The sequence below is a fragment of the Limanda limanda genome, chromosome 11 (assembly GCF_963576545.1).
Source record: "Limanda limanda chromosome 11, fLimLim1.1, whole genome shotgun sequence".
Classification (NCBI taxonomy): domain Eukaryota; kingdom Metazoa; phylum Chordata; class Actinopteri; order Pleuronectiformes; family Pleuronectidae; genus Limanda; species Limanda limanda.
In genome coordinates, this window is record NC_083646.1 from 9,912,805 (window position 1) to 9,932,513 (window position 19,709).

At 44.0% G+C, this 19,709-nt stretch overlaps 1 protein-coding gene across 1 annotated transcript in view; it reads right to left on the reverse strand.

Annotated features, from left to right (window-relative positions):
- The window catches only part of erfl3 (Ets2 repressor factor like 3), a 41,871-nt gene that overhangs the window by 3,170 nt on the left and 18,992 nt on the right, over positions 1–19,709 (reverse strand). Inside the window, exons 2-3 of the mRNA XM_061080709.1 lie at positions 9,748–9,982; positions 86–201 (exon numbers count right to left, since the gene is read on the reverse strand). Of these exons, the coding sequence (XP_060936692.1) occupies positions 86–201; positions 9,748–9,982 (351 nt within the window). The remainder of the gene's footprint in view (positions 1–85; positions 202–9,747; positions 9,983–19,709) is intronic.

The window sequence follows — 19,709 nt, forward strand, 5'->3', positions numbered from 1 at the left end:
ACACAAACACACACACACACACACACTAACACACACACACACACACACACACACACACACACAGCTTTAGAATGCTCAGACTTACCAGTGGAGCCCATGTCGATGAAGGGGTAGTTGACTAAAACCAGCTTGTTGAAGTTGAACTTGTAGGTGAACCTCTTGCCTTTAGTCTTATGAAGAATTCTCTTGTTGTAGTAGTATCTGGAAATGAGAATTTAACAAACACAATTAACAAAATTATTAAGAAAGGACACAGTGCTCATACATGAGAAGAAGAATGTAAAACCCACTCAAGATAAGTAACTGGCTGCATGTATCTTGTGTCAACATTTCAATTCAATTCAATTAAATTTGAATAGTGTCAATTCACAAGATACATATTCAAAAGGTCCAACATGAAGTCCCATTTAAATCTGCTAGTTCCTAGTTTTTATTTTGTTTTGAACCAAATTTCCACCTCTCATATAAGGGACCTAAATATGCCCCATTTTCATACTGATCCAAGAATTGATAAACTCCCAGTCCATGCATGTCCATAGTGGGCAAAAGTAAGGTATCCTAGACATCTCCCTCTCCTGGGCCACACTTTCCTGAGGTGTTTTCAGGTCAGATGGAATCTGTAATCCCTCCAGTGAGTTCTGGTCTACCCTGCTGGCCGTGGTAAGCCTCCAAAGGAAGGTGCCCAAGAGGCCTCCTCACTAGAGGCCAAAACCACCTCAACTGTTCCTCTTTGTCACGAAGGAGCAGCGCCTCTACTCTGAGCTCCTTATGTCTGAACTCCTCACCCTATCTAGAAGGATGAGCTCAGCCACCCCTTGGAGATAAATCATTTTGACCGTTATTTGCAACCTCATTCTTTCATTCACTATGAAATTCCCAAGGTAAAAGTTGTTTAAAAGGACACATCTTGTAAAGTTTAAGAAATCTCCTCTCATTGTCTGGATTCAGGCAAAAAAGTGAATATGTTCGCAGAAGGCTTGTGTCCCATTCTTTCATCGAGTTTGGTGGAAATGCGTTAATTAAGTCTGTGTTAAAAATGCAAACTTCATTTTAAAGTATTGTTTTGCTCCCGCGGTCGTTGGGGAATATGACAGATGAACTCCTACACTCAAGCGCGCGCTTTAATAAGCACAAGTCTTTCATCTGCACCTCACCCTCCTTAGTAGTAGATATTACAGAGTGTTGTGTGACATTTGCACAAAGCAGACCCACACAAGAGGGAGGGGGGGTTAGAGATAGCAACAGACAGATAGATGAGAAGCAGTGGACGGACTGAGCTGTGGAGGAGCAGAGGGATGTTGTGTTGGGATAAACAAACAATTAAGAGATCAGGGAGGTCAACGTATGCAGTGTTCCCAACAAGGCCAAATGTTCAGCTATTTTGAGCCTGTGTGGATTGTGAAAGTGTGTGAGCAGTTGTATGCACGTTAGAGATGTGTGTGTTGCGCTGTGTGGATTGTGTGTGTGCACGTACCTTCACTAATCTGTTAAATAACGGGGTCAGGAATTTGTCTTTTCAGTTCAGATTTTGTCAGGTAAGTGTCACGCACACTCACACATCCTGTCTTTCATTTTGCTAGATTGACTCGTCTTCTTATGTAACACCGAAGCAAAGCCGCCAATAATTCACCCCATCTTTATCTGTTTATGTAATGACCATTCTCTCTTTTTTTTTCCAAGCTCTCTCCCTCCCTCTCTCTCTCTCTCTCGTGGCTGCTGCCCACAGTACAAGGCTCCATTTTTATTAACCTTTGTCCAGCTACAGCTCTTTATGTAACATCTCTGCTTTCTTCCCCTGATCCAACATCCAATTTATGTAACCTCTAGATCCCTGGCTGAACAGCCGTCACACAATAAGGGAGATGGAGCGAAGCAGAGAGGAGGAGATAACAAGAAACAAACAGAAACAAGAGTGTTTGTCCATCGGGGGGGGGAACTAGGCTTGAGTGCCATGCTCACCGAAACTGCTGTCTATCATTTCAACCTTAACCCCCCCCCGCCGGCTATTAACAGGGGATTTAAGCAGACTGCACTTTGCTCATCATGTCTGCATGCCTACCTGCTTTTAGAGCTGCAGCCTGTGCTCTTCCTCTTCCTCTTCCTCCAACATGTGTCTGCTGGCACAAGTTAAGTGAAGTGTGCTGGCAAAGATAGGGGCTTCGGGGTATGTAGGTAATGCCGAGTTAATCAGAGCCCATTGACTATCATTACACTGACTGGTAGTTATCCAGACAGCCGTGTGTGTGTGTGTGTGTGTGTGTGTGTGTGTGTGTGTGTGTGTGTGTGTGTGTGTGTGTGTGTGTGTGTGTGTGTGTGTTAGGCGGTGGGGAGGTGTCGCCCTTCACCCCCTCTTATTATGCTTATTACACAGACTTGTTGGGCCATTTTTTGCTCTGGGAACAGACTGTTGCTCTTTTTCACTTGTTCTCTTCAACCCTCCCCCTCTCCTCCCTTTATCCCACTGATACCTCTCCCTCTCCTCTCTCTCTCATCAATCCACCTCCCCCCCCCGCTTTATACCCACTCACTCGTCCCCTGAGGCAATGGGAGAGGGTGAGAGACGAGGAGAGACAGAGGGAGACAGGACAGGCCCGCACTGTTGAAAACATTGTTTACGCCAGGCACAAAGCAGCATGTAATTTCTGCTCTAGGGGAGACACTCACAAGGGTCCGGGAAGGAGGGGGGAGGCGCAGTTGAGATTGAGGGACGGATGGACGGAGACAGACAGGAAGTCAAGCAGAGTAAAAACCACAACAGAACTGTGATTGAATTAGCTGATGATAGAAAAGTCAATCAGCCGTGCTGTGGCCCACATGAGGGTCCGAGATAATGTAAAAATAGATTACCAGGGTAGCAAATAAACAAAACACCAATGGATCCAACTGTATTGTATGTAAATTAGCACAAACCATCATTGTAATCTGACTGGAGGAAAATTTACTTATTTTGCATATGCATATTATATATGTGTTACTAAAACAACATTGCTTTTGTCCCTTTTTACTTGTTCCCAAGCACCGTAAATAATAAAATCTACAAGGTAATTTCACATACGTGACTTTGTGCCAAGTAACACATGTTTATTTGTATCTGTATTATTCGAGATCCCAAAAGCTAACTTAGGTAACTATTTACTTAACAACAGCAAACTATCCTGTAACAAATTCTTTTCATGTTAAGTTTCCTCACTGAATGTCGGCGATAACTGATGGTTTAATCACTTTTAATGTCTTTTAACTGATCTACAGTTCAGCATCACTCTTCTTGGTTCTGGGAATTGAAGTTGCAGCTACGAGTCAGTTACACACATCTCACAGGAGTTTGTGCACATTCAACAAGGTTGCATGAAGAAAAAACAGACGTTCGGAGTGAGGAGTGGTACCATTCTCCCTATTCGCTGAGCCATCAACCTAATTTAATGTAATTTTAAGGTGGTTTTAAGGTAGAAAAGATGCATAGTGTTCCAGAAGTGTTGTGTTAGTGTGCATTGGTTTTGGATGCGTCTACTTAATAAACTGGAAACTCAGTGTATGAATACAAACACTAATAATATCACTGTACCGACACATCTGCCTGACCCTGGCTTGTGGCAGCCAACTCGTGGAGAGAGAAGCCAACCAAAATTCTGTGTGCGCTCGGCTTCACACACTCACACACACACACAGACACACACACGCAGTTAATACACTGAACGCTGAAACGCATAGTTGGAAGCAGACAACAACTTTGCGTAATCCAAGCCACGGCATCTGAGGCTGTGTTTAGAGCACATGGTCACCCGTTCTTTCTGCCTGCCCGCCCCTCCTGCTCCGTCATACAGGCAGACAGTCTTTGAAGAGCATTTGAACTCACTTCAAACGAGAAGAAAGAGATTCTTTGAGTGCCTGTGTTTAGCTGCCCACCACACTCGTTTTACACACATACATACACACACACAGACCCACACACACACACACACACACACACACACACAGAGACACACAGAGACACACACACCTCTCATATCCTGACTCAACAACTGCCATATCCCATTCAGGCATACTGCAACACATGTGTGCCACCACACACCCGCAGAACGAATCATCCCATAAGATGCGGCTTTATCCAGCTCTGTTTAACCAAAAGAGTAGATTGAACAATCAATGGAAGCATGGATTTAGGCAAAGCCTTCAGGGAAACAGAGGGGAGGCTTTCTATCAACTCACTTGTAACCGTGTGTGATTCTAGGCCAGGAATTAAGGCTGCGATTACACAGACCTGCTGTGATCCAAAACATTCTGATCAAAGCGGAGCGACGCAGCAGGAGCTCCATGGCAGTGAATGAACATACAGTCGACGTTTCAAAAACAGCCCCTCAGCCATATTTGTGCATATCTACAGAAAAATATCACAGTATTTCTACAGTGTGTTATTTGACATGCTGTACACTGATATCTTTTCCTCAAATAAACTCTTCTATTTGTTTATTTGACCAAACCAGTTAACATGACTCAAAGTAAAACCACTGTTTATTACATATATAATTTGTAGATATTATAATAGTCATTGCTCTTATCTGTTCAACAGGACATGTCCTTTAATTTGGTCTTTCATGGGGGTTTGTCTACAACCTGCATGACCATCTGTGTTTCCTCATTTTACTTTTTTTTCCCCCCAATGCTGTTTTCTAATATCTGAGCCTTTGGTAAAAGTTTAACACAACTTCTACAAAGATTTTACCCAAGGTCTGAAACAGAAAAAGTCTAAATGTCATAAAGCATTTGCTGCAAATTAGACATCAAAAGATTATCATTGCCAAAAACAGTTAGTTGTTGGAAGTAAGATTTATTTTTCGACTAAATTTAATGAGTTCAAAAGTGAGGTTTAACTCTCTGTACAATTCAACCAATAGTATGATATCTGTGCTAGGTCACCAATCTATTTCAGTATCACAACACAAGTACAGCGTGCACAAACATTAAAAAGGAATGGAACTAACCCACTTGTGTGTGCGTGCACTGCCTGTGCCTAGTCCATTGTTGGGCTGTAAATAGGCGCTGACTGTGACAGGAAGTCGGGATTACAATACTCCCCATGAGCCCCGTGTTTATTTTCTACCTCTTTCGTCAGCACTGGCTGTTACACACACACACACACACACAAACACCAGCTGCTCACACTCAGGTGTGTGTGTGTGTGGGTGTCTGTGTGTGTGTGTGTGTAAATGTGTTAAAGTTGCACATGTAACAGTGCTTTGTTTAAAAGCCGAATTTAATGAGTTTACTGTCTCGAGCAGGAAATACAATGTGTCTGATTTGTGATGTGGGCTTTGGGTACGATAAGGAAAGGTGTCACATGCTCTGTGTGAGCATGTGTGTGTGTGTGGTGTGGAGGGGTGGTATGTATGTGTGTTTGTGTGTGAAGAAGAGGATCTGGTCAGGGTCCGATTAGGCCAGTCACATGCTCTGTGGGTGCGAATATGTACTCGAGCACAATCTGGTGTGTGTTTGTGTAATGTGAGCGTGTGTGTGAGTGTGTGTGTCTACGTGTGCACAGCTCGTGTGCATCCCTCACTCACAGAAATAAAGGCCTCATTCAGCCGGGGACAATGACGTACACACAGGCTCGTGTACACTGAACACATACACGCAGCAGATAGAGACAAAGGAAAGTCGATGCACACCAGCATACGTTGAAAACACAAAGTCATACAGTGGAACTGTCCCTGGCTGCTCCCTCTGCACTTTCTCTTGAGCGCTGGGTGCTTCCACACAAAGCGTTGCTACAGAGAGAGGCCTTCTGACCTATAAACAGTCCTGGCCAGCGAGGTGCGTAACACCGTGTGCACATGCAGCACTATTTCCTGCTGCATGTTGTGTGGATGTGGTCAATGAGGTCACTTCTAAAAGTACATCAGAGAATTAGTGCAGCAGTCAAAAAATGGCTACAGTATTTCAGAGCAAGAACGGAGCCGTGGCATCGCACATTATCGTACATAATGTTATTTTTTTTTTATTTATAGCATCACCATTCCTGGAAATGTTCAAGGGCCTTTCATTCTTTTTATGTGTTTTTCTGTGGTGGCAATATTCCAGCTGTGGCAGCTCATCACGGCTAAATGAAAGTTGGAAATGGAGCAAGGACTCCAAACATGTGTGCAAGCAAGCATGCACGGGCCAGAGTCTGTGTACAATGGTGCATTTGTGTATGTGAATGTGCACATGTGCCGTGTTTCTAATCTTTGCCAGCTGTGCTTGGCAGTCCCCCCTGACCTCTGACTGCCGCGCTGGAGCCAAGGTGGGCTGCAGTCTGTGAGGACCTGGGGGGGCCCTGGAGGTCCCCAGGAGCTGGGACCTCTTAGTGTGATTACACTCATTAAGCCAGCTCTCTGCAATGACTGATTGGCAACAGGCTTCATTTCCCCTACTTTGTCGATGGGCGCAGGTCTCGTTTATGAGAGCAGGCTGCTGGTGCAGGGAAGCAGAGGAGCGGCTTTGCTGTATTTCCATAATGAGGGATCATGTTGTAGGACAAGCAGAGTTAAAAACTGTGTCCTTCCTATTATTAAATATGCCAGACACCTCTGAATATCCACAAAGGTGAGAACATAGTAATACTTGAAAAGCGCAGAATTCATTAGGGATCTAACACAATCCTGCCAAAAGCAAAATACCTTAAAAGTCTATTTAGTCTTTTCTTTTTATTATTTGCACTACAACAGAACAACAAACCCTGACACATGTACGGAGACACACTTGCACACAAACACACACTCACAAAGTGAGAGTGTAATCCTCTCGACAGGAGTGGGAATTTCACAGCGGCCGTGGGAGCGGGAGGCCGAGATGACGCATGGACCGAGGCTGTGTTTGAACGGAAAGCTAGTGGGTCTGCACGTGTCTGAACACACAACACACAGGTCTTCAAGGGAATTTCCACCATGTGCACGGCAGATAGGAAATAATAAGATCATGGGGGTAAAAATAATGATTACAAAGACTAAGTGATAAAAGGAACACTTCAAAAACAGCCAGGCCTTTTCAAGTGTGTGAGCATGTGTGCGTGTGCTAATTGCCACATGCCGATTGCGGTCTCCGTTATTAGCAGACTCCAGGTTTTCTCCACATGAGGGGTGTGCGCTGGCCTGAAATCCAACGGTTTGCTCCATATGGGGATTGTTAACCATGCACATGTGTGTTTGTGGGCTGCTTTGATAACTTCATTAATCTTTAGTGTCATTAACCCTCTGGCCACATTACTATTCATTTGGGTCTTGAGTAGCTGCGTTTCGCTCGTCTCTCGCAGTGAAGGTACCGACGACAGCTCTGGTGTCAAATCAGGTGACAGCGCAGTCGCGGATACGTGCGCGTGTCTTGTTGCGTTTCACTGTCCTGCTCGCTTCAAGTCTGAAGTCACTCCGGCCAATTTACAGGCACAGAGGGAGACAATGTGCCTGCAGGAGGATGGATGAGGACACTATAGTTCCAGAGGGGAAACTCCTGTGTCGAAAACCTGTTGATAATCAGGCCCTAAAGCCGACCCATCAGAGGGCACTAAGACCCGCTATATATAAGCACTTAGTGCAGCCTAAGCTCCAAATCTGTTATAGCTCAAGAGGATGGCCATGTTATAAATAAACAGCCTGACCACAAGTATCCCCATCCACATTCTTTTTCTCTCTAATTCAGAAATTCTAAATCCGGACTCCAAGTCCAAATGTGTATGTGTGTGTGTGTGTGTGTGTGTACATCCCATGGAGGCACACATTAGTAGTCCATGTTAATTCCCTCTGTTCCTCGGATCCCATCTGTAACAGACGTTATCTTAATCTCAGCAGTGTAAATGAGCATACATAAGCCTTCCCGCTCCTAAATTAAGCAATTCAATGTATCTGTTGATGGCCTATGCGAATTTCTATAAAGTGCTTAGTCTGATCTTGGACCCGTTTAAAGTGTAAATAGAATCCAGGGCCCCAAGACACAGAGTGAAATAGAGGCTGTGCTGAAAGAGGTCCACAGGGATATTGTGATGTTCATAATATTTAACTTTAATGTGCTGAGGGCAGTTATCATCTCCTTGGTGGAGGTTATGTGTTCATCCCACTCTGTTTGTTGTTGGTTTATAAGCAGGATTACGCAAAAACTACAAGACGCAGTTCAACTAAAATTGGCGGGAGGATTAGAAATAGGCCAAGACAGAACTCATTCACTTTTGGGGACAAAGGGGAGGATACAGGATTTACTTTTTAACACTTTCTTGAATATTGCAGTTGCCTTTACTGATATCTATGGCAATATTGCAAAGATCTTCAAATATATAGAGAACTACTGTCCATGAGTGTGGGCAATTTGGTACAGCTTGATTGAATTACCTTGGTGGAGGTATGCGCTCTACTGAGTGATAGGTGATATAAGTACAGATTGTGTTAACCAGATACTGTGGTCCTATCCACCCATACAACACAAATGATAAACAGAAAGCCGAACCATGATATTGCATAATTCGTATTTTCACATGACATTAATGCCCGAACTTCAATCTAGGGGAACTCCCAGACCTCTGCCAGATCACTGTTGTAACAGGCTAATGAGCTTGGCTGTGCTGGCCAAATGTGTCAGTGTTGTAACTCCACTTTGAGCGTAACCTCACCAGGTAAATACCATGTGAAGGCATGTGTCCAGGGGTCAGTCGTGCAACAGTATTATAGACTTGGTTAGGTGCTATTTGTGCCCAGTAAGGCATGACTAATGGAATGCCGGGGTGAACCAGAGCCAGGGAGGCAAAGCTATGGGGTCTGTGGGTCTGAATGAAATGCTTCCAGCGGGCCAGTGCTGTAACTGGAATCAGCTGCCAGGGTCACAGGGGGTCTTCTCAGTTTGGATTACAGAACATTTCTTTACAATGACTGTGTGGAGTTTAAACTTCATTTACCAAACATTTTCACCAGCACTAGTTTGACTACACTCCAAAAAAAATCAATCAACATGTGCAGACATCCTTTAAGCTGTCGATCATCATTAACGGCATAAAATATGCCCTAAAATATTTAGTATGTCAAGTCTTTTAAGTCTGCCTCTTTAGCAGCCTGGCCCGGAGGCACCTCAAATATTCCTGCCAACACCCAACAATATTTTAAAAAATCTTTATTTAAGCCTCATTGAGATTAAGGTTTCATTTCCAAGAGAGAACAAGAAAATAAATCACTAGAACACAATCAATGAAAACAGAAATCATACAACGACATAACTAGAGGAACCAAAAAAAAACGACGAATTAAGAGAAATAGTTACAAGAATCCTAATAATCCAACAAAGTGTAGCATTGAAGTCCTCTTTGTCTCTCTGGGGGATTAAGGGGTAGAAACTAGTTTTCTGAAGTCAGACGTCCAGCTCCAATAGATTACTGCAAGCTCACCGATCAGGCCTGGCTTCAGAAGGGACCTGACCTATTTTCCTGAACCATGACCATGAAGCAGATTCATAAATATCTTTGAATCAGCTCTTAGCCCTTAATCACTGAGTCATTTCTTTTATGTTGTAGATGGTTTTTAATTCCTTCTGCTTAATAACAAGACCTTGAGTTCAAAGTGCACTGTGGATTTATATTTGTACCTTGGCTCTGTTGAATAGAAAGTGTTTTCACCGCAAAGAAAGGCTTTTTGAAAAATCGGTGGCAATTGCTGGTCTTCACGAATAGAGAGGTTAAAAAATAGAAACAAATGAATGAAATAGTAGACATTCTCATAAACAGTTTCTCTGTCGTCATACCTCAGAGCCCTGCTCAGTTTATCGTAGTTCATTTGGGGTTTGCACTTCCTGGCGCCCCACAGTCGGGCCACCTCATCCGGGTCCTTGATGACAAACTCGCCGTAGTCCCCCTGCCAGGCGATGACATCGTGATACTCCTCCTTTCGGAGCAGCTCCAGGATGAAGTGCCACAGCTGGATCTGTCGGGACCCAGGGCTCGACTCGGGCTTGTAGGCCCATTCTGGGAAGGCGATCCCTGAAACAGAGAGGAGAAGAGAGTGGGAGGTTAGTGTCAGGGCAGGGAAACGGAACAGCAAAGAATGGTGAACGGTGATGTGGAAAGCAAATTCATATTCATTAATTTGAAAACTCAGCTTTTGAAAGATATTTGAACCAATGTGAGTCACTGTGGTAAACTGCTGTAAAGCAAAGAAATACAAAAGGCTGAGATACGGTTACAATTAGGAGTCAGCAGCTGTGGGTGTATCAGGTGAGTTGAGTCTATTCTATAAGAGCAACGAGGATGAGAGGTGCTTCGTCTTGTATAGATCACATATTGCACAACCATGTACTCAAGCACAGGCTTGAGTGTCCTCAATCATATGTCCTTGCACATACAGAACTGTCTTCACACCCCCACTTTTCTTTCTTTCTCTAGTCAATCGTTGAGGAAGAAGAAGAGAGGAAATGAGGTAATGGACGTCGCATACAATGACAGGAGATACCACCACAGTATGTCCTGACCGGCAAGGACACTGCTGCATGTTTAATTGTCTCGATCTTACAAGGCCGTCCGGGTGGCTAAAAAGTGTTGGCCCCCATATCTCATTGAAACAAAGCTCCATTCTTCCTGAAAAGGGTTGAAATTAAAAGCTCCTTTGGAAGTTTACTGACATGTTTCTAGTTTATCACAGAATAAAACAAATAATCTGTACAAACAGCTGAATTCCTGCCCCTTAGAAGAGGTGGAAATAAATGGACTGAAGTGACATTTCAGGCCGACCTGTTAGTATCATAGTTCTCTTCAGTCGAGTCAGTCATTTGGCCTTTTTAAACACAGAGGAGATGTGTGTACCGCACTAAACCTGGTCAACAGAAAGTAGAGCTTTGTCTGAGGAGATAATGAAAATTATTGGCAAGCATGATGGCAGCAATATCAATGCCAAGCAGCTTGAAGTTCCTGTGACCACAGTAGCTAATACTATTAGGAAACCGAAGGTCCATGGGTCGTAGCCATAACCTCTATGGACATGGATTGGAGATGGAGATGTGGAGATGAAAGCAACAGAGTGAGAAGGGAGTGAAAAAGGAGAGAACTCTGTCCCAGGTCATCTCTCCTGATTGTCTCTTGTAAATGAAAAGGTACGAACATGTAAACCACATTCCCCCCTCATCAGATCACCGCCTCACCACAGAGAGTATTCACAGGAAACACACATGTTCACTGCAACACTAAAAGCTGTAGTGTTAGTGGGCTTTGTGGAACAGTTAGGCACATGCAAAACCTTTCCACCTCTCCTCCACCTCTTTCCTCTCATGCAGTCACTCTTTCCTCCGACCAGAGGAAAACAGCACAGCCAGTCATCTCTCTAGTCTGTCCCTCCACCCGCTGCTTGTAGGAAACGCAGAGTAAGCGGGGCAGACTGAGACCGTGGGCGTAGGTATATGACTGTTGGTGTGAGCATGTGTGCACCCAAATGTACAAGTTTGAGAGCGTTTACGTGTCAATGCGCATGTTTGAAAATGTTTGTGCGAGTCTCCCACCAACATTCTGGTGCTTGGGTGGTCAAGAAGATTCAAGACGACTGAGCAAAATAGAATATTACAGTGTAATGTTCGGCCAGATATAGACCCAATCATCCTCAGAGCGCTTATACACCCAGAAGGGAGGAGGTTATTAAGCCTCACTGTACAGGATATTTAATGCTGATAATGTAACGCTTCAAATTACACTGAATGCAGGAAAGTATAAATAACCAGTCTGATGCAATGACGTACATTCACTTTTAATCAGGATGTTTTCACAACTGAAAGTCTGGACCAAGCCAAGGTTCATGTCATTGTTAATTCCATTGCTACTGTAATATCTTAATGGGATTACCACCAGCAAAATGATTGTCCTTGTTGTCCAAACATCATATAATCTGAGGCAAAGACTACAAGCCATCCTACTACGGGCCACTTCTTGGTCTTTCTCTATTATTTAATGCTGTCTCAACGTCCTGCCAGAGATCTGAAAGTCCAAACCATCCAAAAAAGTCTGATTAAATTTTGGTCCACTGGTCTGGAGCTTTGTCTAAACTGTGTTTCATACTGGTTAATTTAGTTCAGTCTAAATGGAAACGTCTGAAGTCCAGGCCAAACAAGGCAGCTGTGAAAAGCCCCTAAAAGCTGCCTGACAGTTTTTGCTGTGCAAGTTGATTAAATTTGATGACTTCTTTATGGCTGCAGCAGTGTTATTTTAGATCCACATTTGTGCATCTGGCCGACACACACAAACATTGCAAATCGATAAACTTTAGAGAAATAATATATTACCGGGAAATTGTTTTACAATGAATGAGGAGGGGTTTCTAATTGTCAATTCACTTGGATAATTTAGCCATTACATCCTATTTTGAGAGGACATAGAAAGGCTAGCATGAGGGCCTGTGTCTTCCTGTGTGTAACTGCAACAGCATACAAACAACAACAGAGGAAATGAGTTGGCTGGAGATTGGGAAACAAACAGGCCCAAATCATCAGATTATGGATGTGCAGGCCTGTCGATGGATTTACTGGATGACAGCCTGAGGCAGAGATAGATAGCCCTGATAATCTCTGCTGCACTAACCGGCTCTTACCATTTAGTCACTGTTGCGTAACACTGAATAATGTTGATAGCACATCTGCCAGAGACTGTATCTACGAATGTGCACACAAGTGTTTACTACAATCATTTGATGGACATGTGTTATCTTCTTTTTTCTGACTTTTACACTATATACAGCAGGGACAGGTTTAGCCATATTAAGGTTTCCGGATCTCAGTGAAGAAGAGGCTGAGAGGAAAGTTATCATCATATGTGTCTTCATACTAATTAAACGTGGGCTAATTCCTATTCTTAACCACTATTTCCTGATGGTTTTCCTCCACTGATGTATCTGCAAGGCAAGGCCAATGATTCACTCAGTTGTCCAACCTACTCAGGAGGATTTAAAATGAAGATTTCTGGATATTAGTCAAACAATGTCGAGGATGCCTACTCATTTTCCAATCTCTGAAATCCAGATGGGATTTTATCTGTGAATATAATGAACACAGCAGGCGGCCAACAGCGGTCAACAAACAGGCTGTGCAGGCTACTTTATTGAAACTGTGGATTATTGTTCCTTTTAACAAACATCGCAATGTGTGAAATGACCATGGGTGTAAAAACTGCATAAACTGTGTTGTCTTCATTTTGCAAAGCCTCTTTCCAGACGTGCATGTGTAGGTAGCGAGTTAGCATGAAAATGAAACAACGCTCGGAATCATTTTATTTCCTTTTTCCCTTCCCGCCCTCCACCTCCTGTTTCTCTTTCGAACATTCAAACAAACACTTGTTGCGTGATCAAACCCTGAGTGAACTACACAGCCACGGAGCAGCACACCAGGGGCTATCATCAACATACTGGCCTGGCTGAGCACGCTCCTCCAACAATAACACATCACCGCCTACACAAACACACTCCCACTGCAGAGGACAACACAATGTTTCCAGACACAGTGAACTGATGGGGACTGTGGCAAAGCAAATGACGCGTTTCCACTCAAGTCAGGAGGCGGTTGATCGAATCCCCGATCTGAGATGATTCAATGAGTAGTGCTGACCACTGACCGTCCACTGACCACTGCTGCCACCGAGCTCAGTGGTCGAAAGTAGATGATTGTTTTGTACTCTGCGTATGTTCTGTTACTGAGCTTTGGTGGCTCATTGACATACAGAAGAAACAGATTAAAACGGTTTCTAAATAGAGCCCAACTGATTTATTTTAGATAAAATAATGTATGTTTATTTTTTAATTTAAGTTATATACTGGGTTGTATTTTCTCTTTATAGCTATTTATAATAAAGTTTATGGTTAAACTGTAAAATATCAAGCCTCAGTTACATTTCTCTGTCATTAGGGTTTGATAGAAATCTTTAGAATCAATGAGAATTTAACCATTATCATCATTAATTATTTTGATTTTCTCAGTTGGAGTTTTGCTCCTGAATGTTGTGGTTCTACAAATCTGACAGATTAATGTGTGTTAAACTGCCTCACTGTGCCTATATACTATATAGGATTTATATTGATATACATTAGAGCTTTTTTATATTGATGACAGTTATACTGTGATAATTACTGATATTGTTTTATAAGCCAACATAACTTCTATTGTTTTAACAGACAGTATGTGTGTGTAGGTCTGTAGAGATGCATCTGTAATGATCTTTTTGACTTTGGCGTGGACCACAGAGGTCGTTACACACACACATCATATTTCAGGTCACTGAGTGAAACTGATACCTGGAGGACCAGCAGCAGCACTGTGTGCGTACGTGTGTGTGTGTGTGTGACTAAAGTCAAGAGGACATGCTCTACCTGAAAAGAAACGCACAATTCACTGTCATCAGCATCACTGTATATCAACTTGACCGTGACGATAAATAGGGACAAGTATGGTGCACATGTGTGTGTGTGTGTGTGTACAGTACTGTACGTGCACACACATGTCAGGGTGTTGAGTGCTTTTTATTACTCATCAGTCAAAACCTTCACATCAAAGAGACCAAGTTGCATAGTTAACACAACAGCAACTTTTGTGGCCATGTGTGTGCGAGTTTGTGTGTGTGTCCATGTGTGTGTCGTGTGTGATAGCTGATCCAGTGTGAGTCAGGACAGCTCGGCCTGGGTAGGACTATGGGTGGAGAGGACAAAGACACCTGTTCTTGTTCTCAGCATTCCTCTAAACATAATCCCCACCCTCTCACACACACTAACACACACAGAGACACACTCATACACACTCACTTTTGAAAGAGTTGTATGGGGAATTTTAGCATTACATTTTGGGGGAATATGTGCGTGTGTGGGCATAAGAACTGTGTGAAACTTTGCATTTGGATAAAGATGAGAGGGGGAGACAGAAAGAGCGAGGATGAGCCTGAAGAGCAGGACCTAACCCCCACCACCACACTTAACCTCTCTGACCTCGACTCTCCCTCTCTTTGGCTCCTTTCCTCCCTCACCCCCTTCCCTCCCAAGGGAGACACCAGATAGCCATTACAGCATGGATGTGCAGGCCTCACAATCTCACACACACAAACATACACACACACACAAACACACACACAGCATCAATAATGTAGAGACTGGTGTGGAGGGTTGACGATAGGGGTGCGCCTAATCTCTGCCCTGGGACACTAAAGAGAGTGCAAGTGCGTCAAGAACTCTCTCTCTCTCTCTCTCTGAGTGTGTGTGTGTGTGTGTGTGTGTGTGTGTGTGTGTGTGTGTGTGTTTCGAGTTGGGACAAGTGAGGGGCAGGTGGTAGAAAGTGATGCAAAGGGGGGCGAAGAGGGGGAGGATGAAGAGAGGGAGGGAGGGAGGGAGGGAGTGAAAGAGAAGAAGGCAAGATGAGATGGGGTGAGCATTAGGACAAGTGAAGAACAGAGAGAAGAAAGTTGGAGAAAAGGAGACAGGGGAGGGAGATCGGGGAAACAAGAGTGGGAAGAGAAAGAAAGACGGACAATGGCAAGAGTGGGAGAGGAGAGAGGGGGTAGATGGATGGATGGAAGGAGGGAGGGAAGGAAGGAGGAGGAGGCGGGGTGGGATTAAGGGGGCGATGAGATCATAGCTCGTCTGGTAGTCTGTTGTCATCCAGTTCAGATTGCTTACCCCCCTCCCTCCTCATCCTTCCCTCCTTCCCCCTCTCCTCTCCTCTTCCCTCTCCCCTCCTCTCCTCTCCTCCTCCCCTCTCTAGGAGTGCGGATGCCTCTTTTCCTCTGTGTGATCCTGGTGGCAGGCCCCAAGCAGACTTCTACCACTGCTGCTATTCCAGCTATGTGTGCCGCTCGCCTGACCAACAATAACCTCCACTCTCTCTCTCTCTCACACCGCAAGAGGAGAAGGGGGGGTGGGCGTCCGTGGAGATGAAAGCAACTGAGTGAGAAAAGAGTGAAAGAGAAGAGAAAGAAAGAGGACAAGTACAATAGACTTGAGAAGATACAGAGAGATGAAGCTATGCAGTGAGGAGGTGGACACAGCGGTAGGCGATAGATGAAGTTGCACTCTGCCACTGTTTCACATCGAGTTCATGTCCTCCTTCTTAAAGTTAATAACTCCTTTAATCTGTTCATTTTCTATCATCCATAAATTTGTCCAGTCTTAACCAGAGTTACTTACACTTCCACAAGAGTGGAGATATGGTGAAGTAGCCTCCTAAGAGAATATTCATAATACAGAATTTTATACTTGTTTAGACTTTTAAACTCCCTGTGGAAAACCCAGTATTAAATGTTTTACCTTCTGTTCGCAATGGGCAGAAATATGCTCCGTTTTCAATTCCAGTTTTTCTTTTTTGGACTGATTGTTAAATAAAACCAGGTAAATGAGAAAATGATCAGTGAATTCATGGAACTCTTCAGCTGCGGCTCAATCATCAACCTGGGAGTGAGGTGTCGAGGGGGGGGGCGAGGGCTGATGGGAAGAGGGCAGAGACAGACGGGCAGCCAGACAAAGTACTAGAGTGAGAAAAGAGATTCCCAGAGCTGTGAGTCCTACTCAGCGGCAAATCAACTGACAGGCCTGTGCCAAACTAACAGCGGAGTTGCAGACTCAGGGCTTTTACACGGGGGCAGGGCCTCTGAACAGCCATTAGCTTCAGTTGGCTGGCACAGCGCTACTTTAACTCAACTCAGCTTTAGCGTGGATGTGGGAAACGACCGGTGCAAGTGGGTGCGTGGGTGAGAGTGAGGGCAGGGTGAGCTCAGAGGGTCTGCAAACGCACTAAATATTGAGAGCCAGCCTGTATTTGCCTGTGTTTTCACGCACAAGTATACACAGCTTCGTCTTTGTCACAGCCGCCTGGATGAGTGAAACTGCCCCGGAGCGCCGCGCAGAGCGAGCAGAGCACAGAAGACAGAAACACAAGACCAGGAGTCGGAGGGGAGGGATGAGGGGATAATAAAAGAAAGAGTGAGCGTAGGGAGAGAAAGAGGGTTTCTGCAGGAGGAGGAGGAGGGTAATTAGAGCCTATACGTACGACTCCCAAAATGTCTGTACTCTTCCCACCATGTCCATTAAAAATTCAAAAGGCCGGTAGAGGAAGATTAGAGAGTGAAAGAGGGAGACACAAGACAGTGACACAAAAAGTTGAGGACCTGGGACATTGACGTTAAGGAAAATCAATAATTTAGGCAGTGGCCATTAACTAAAAATGGTTTAGGTATTGGCTGCAACATTAAATGCCCCAGTCCTCTTAATGTCTGATATGTATTGTATAAGAGATAAGGGATTTAACCGTAAATTACTTTCGTGATCTACTAATGTAAATTCACAATTCTTATTTGGTCTAAGAGGTGAGAAAATAGTTTAAACGATCCATCACAATTTGCAATTTACCCAGAAGTGAAGATAAACCCCAAATATATCAAATTTAGTATAATAAACAAACATGAACAAACCAGTACATGCTGGCATCTGAAGGTCTTGAAGCAGTGATGTTGAAATGCATTCCATTTATTTGTGGTAAGACTTTATAAACTTGTGCTGGAAACTGTTTGACTAAATACTGAATTTTTAACCCCAAAATCTAAAGGGGGGGAGAATCGCTCAGCGTGTTGCAGCGTGTTTAACTTCAGCTCATGTCTGTCAACATGTCTGCTCAAAAACAAAGGCTGGAATCAGCTGCTCAAAGCCGACAGCAGAGAAAGTGTCTGGAGGAGATGCAGATTAGGAGAAGAACTGTTGACTGTTGGGCTTAGAAGTTCCCATCTTGATTTTACACTGGCTCAGATTCTGTGGAACTAGAGTTAGATGAGGTAGGCAAATTGAAGCTCATTTGACAGGTTTGCCAAAGAAACATGTGTTGTTGTGAATAATTTAGATGGAGACCAATTTGTCCCGGAGGAACTGCTCTTACTGGAGGTCGTGGTAACCCCTGCGTCACCTGTGTGCCAGGAGGTGTAAACGCATATCACACACAAAAACTAGAAGCCTCGAAAGCGGCTCTAGTATTCTTAGATGTCACCACATGCGGTCTACATTTTCTATAGGCTCTTACTAAGGGGCCATATAGCTGCAGAAGAGAGAACCAGGGAAAGAGCAGGAGAGAAGAGAGTACTTTGTGGCCTTGGAGGGGCCAAAAATAGTAACACACACACACACACTGGGGTTATTGTTCAACAGTAGGAGAGCAAGTGAGAGAGTGAGCGAGAGCGCACAACATGGATGGGGAAAAGAGGGAAAGTACAGAAGTGCTGAAGGAGTAAGAGGAGAAGGAGATGAGAGCCCAAGTGGGACAAAGAAGGAGAAGGACATGATGTAAGATTCGGTCTCTCGGCTCAGTGCTGTATAGCTCGGCTTCCAGTGAACAGACGCACGTCTTTTCCAGGAAATTGTAGGGGAGGAGCAAGAGAGGGAGAAAAAAAAAAAAAAGAAGGCCAGAGCGTCCATAGGGATCCTCCGCTGCAGATCTCCACATCCACAGGCTCCACTGTGAGCCTGGAAAAGACTTAAGTCCTAAATATCCATCCGCTGACGCAAAGCTTTGTGTGGAAGGACGTGTGTTTCACAGTTGATTTTGAAACAAAATGCTAAAATTATAAGAGTTATTCATATCTCTGAATCATCCTTCCATATTCAGTGGTTTTGCACATTTACATCCACTAAACACACAAAGACCTATCCAGGAACCGGAAGAGAAGAAGAGCAAACGTCAGCAGCGTCCTCAAACGCATGTTGGACGAGCAGCACCCTGTGAACTAAAACACTGAGCTCTGTCCACACTACACACACAAAGCCTCAGGGCACTGCACCTGATCTGAAGCTCTCCCTGTGTAATCACACCCATAAACACGCCTGGTGGGAGTGCGTGTCTCTATGCGTGTGTGTGTGTGTTCCCCAGAGTGTGTTAAGAGCAGCAAAATAATATTGTGTTTGAGAGACAGGTCCTGTTGCTCTCGGGGCACTGTTAGGTATATTTACACTCACCAAAGTGACACTCTGCTCCCAGGACATCCACCTCTCTCTTTAGAAATACACACACACACACACACACACACACACACACACACACACACACACACACACACACACACACACACACACACACACACACACACACACACACACACACACACACACACACACACACACACACACACACACACACACACACACACACACACACACACACAAACAATCGCACACCTTCAACATGCTGCACTCACACAACGCAAGGTGCAAAGGACCAAGGTTGAAAACACACTGCTATAATTTTAGATGTTGGAACGAAGCAGAATCCTTTATTAGCTCAAACTATTTACCAGATCAAGAATTTCAGATTTCAATGCAGCCTCATACCTGGTTTCAATGCAGTAGTCTCTGTATTTCACAATAATTTGTCCATTGTTATTAATTATTAATTCACTGGGCTGAAATACAACTATTTTGCTAAATCTATTAATAATATATAATGAAGACTGAATATATTCACATTTTGGAGTCCTGCCCAGATAAAAACAGCTGAACTGAAAATCTAATTAAATACGTGTGTGTCTTAACTACATTTAATGGTAGTTTTGCCTTGTTATAGACTAATAATTAATGTCCCTCAAAGTTACTTTTAGGGATAAGCTGTTAAGGCCTAACACGGCCGTGCTACAGGCCACAGGCGCCTCTCTTCTCCTTCACTCTGTCTCCCCACCTCACAGTCTGGTGTTAATGTACTTCTCCAGCCAACAGCTTGGCAGAGAG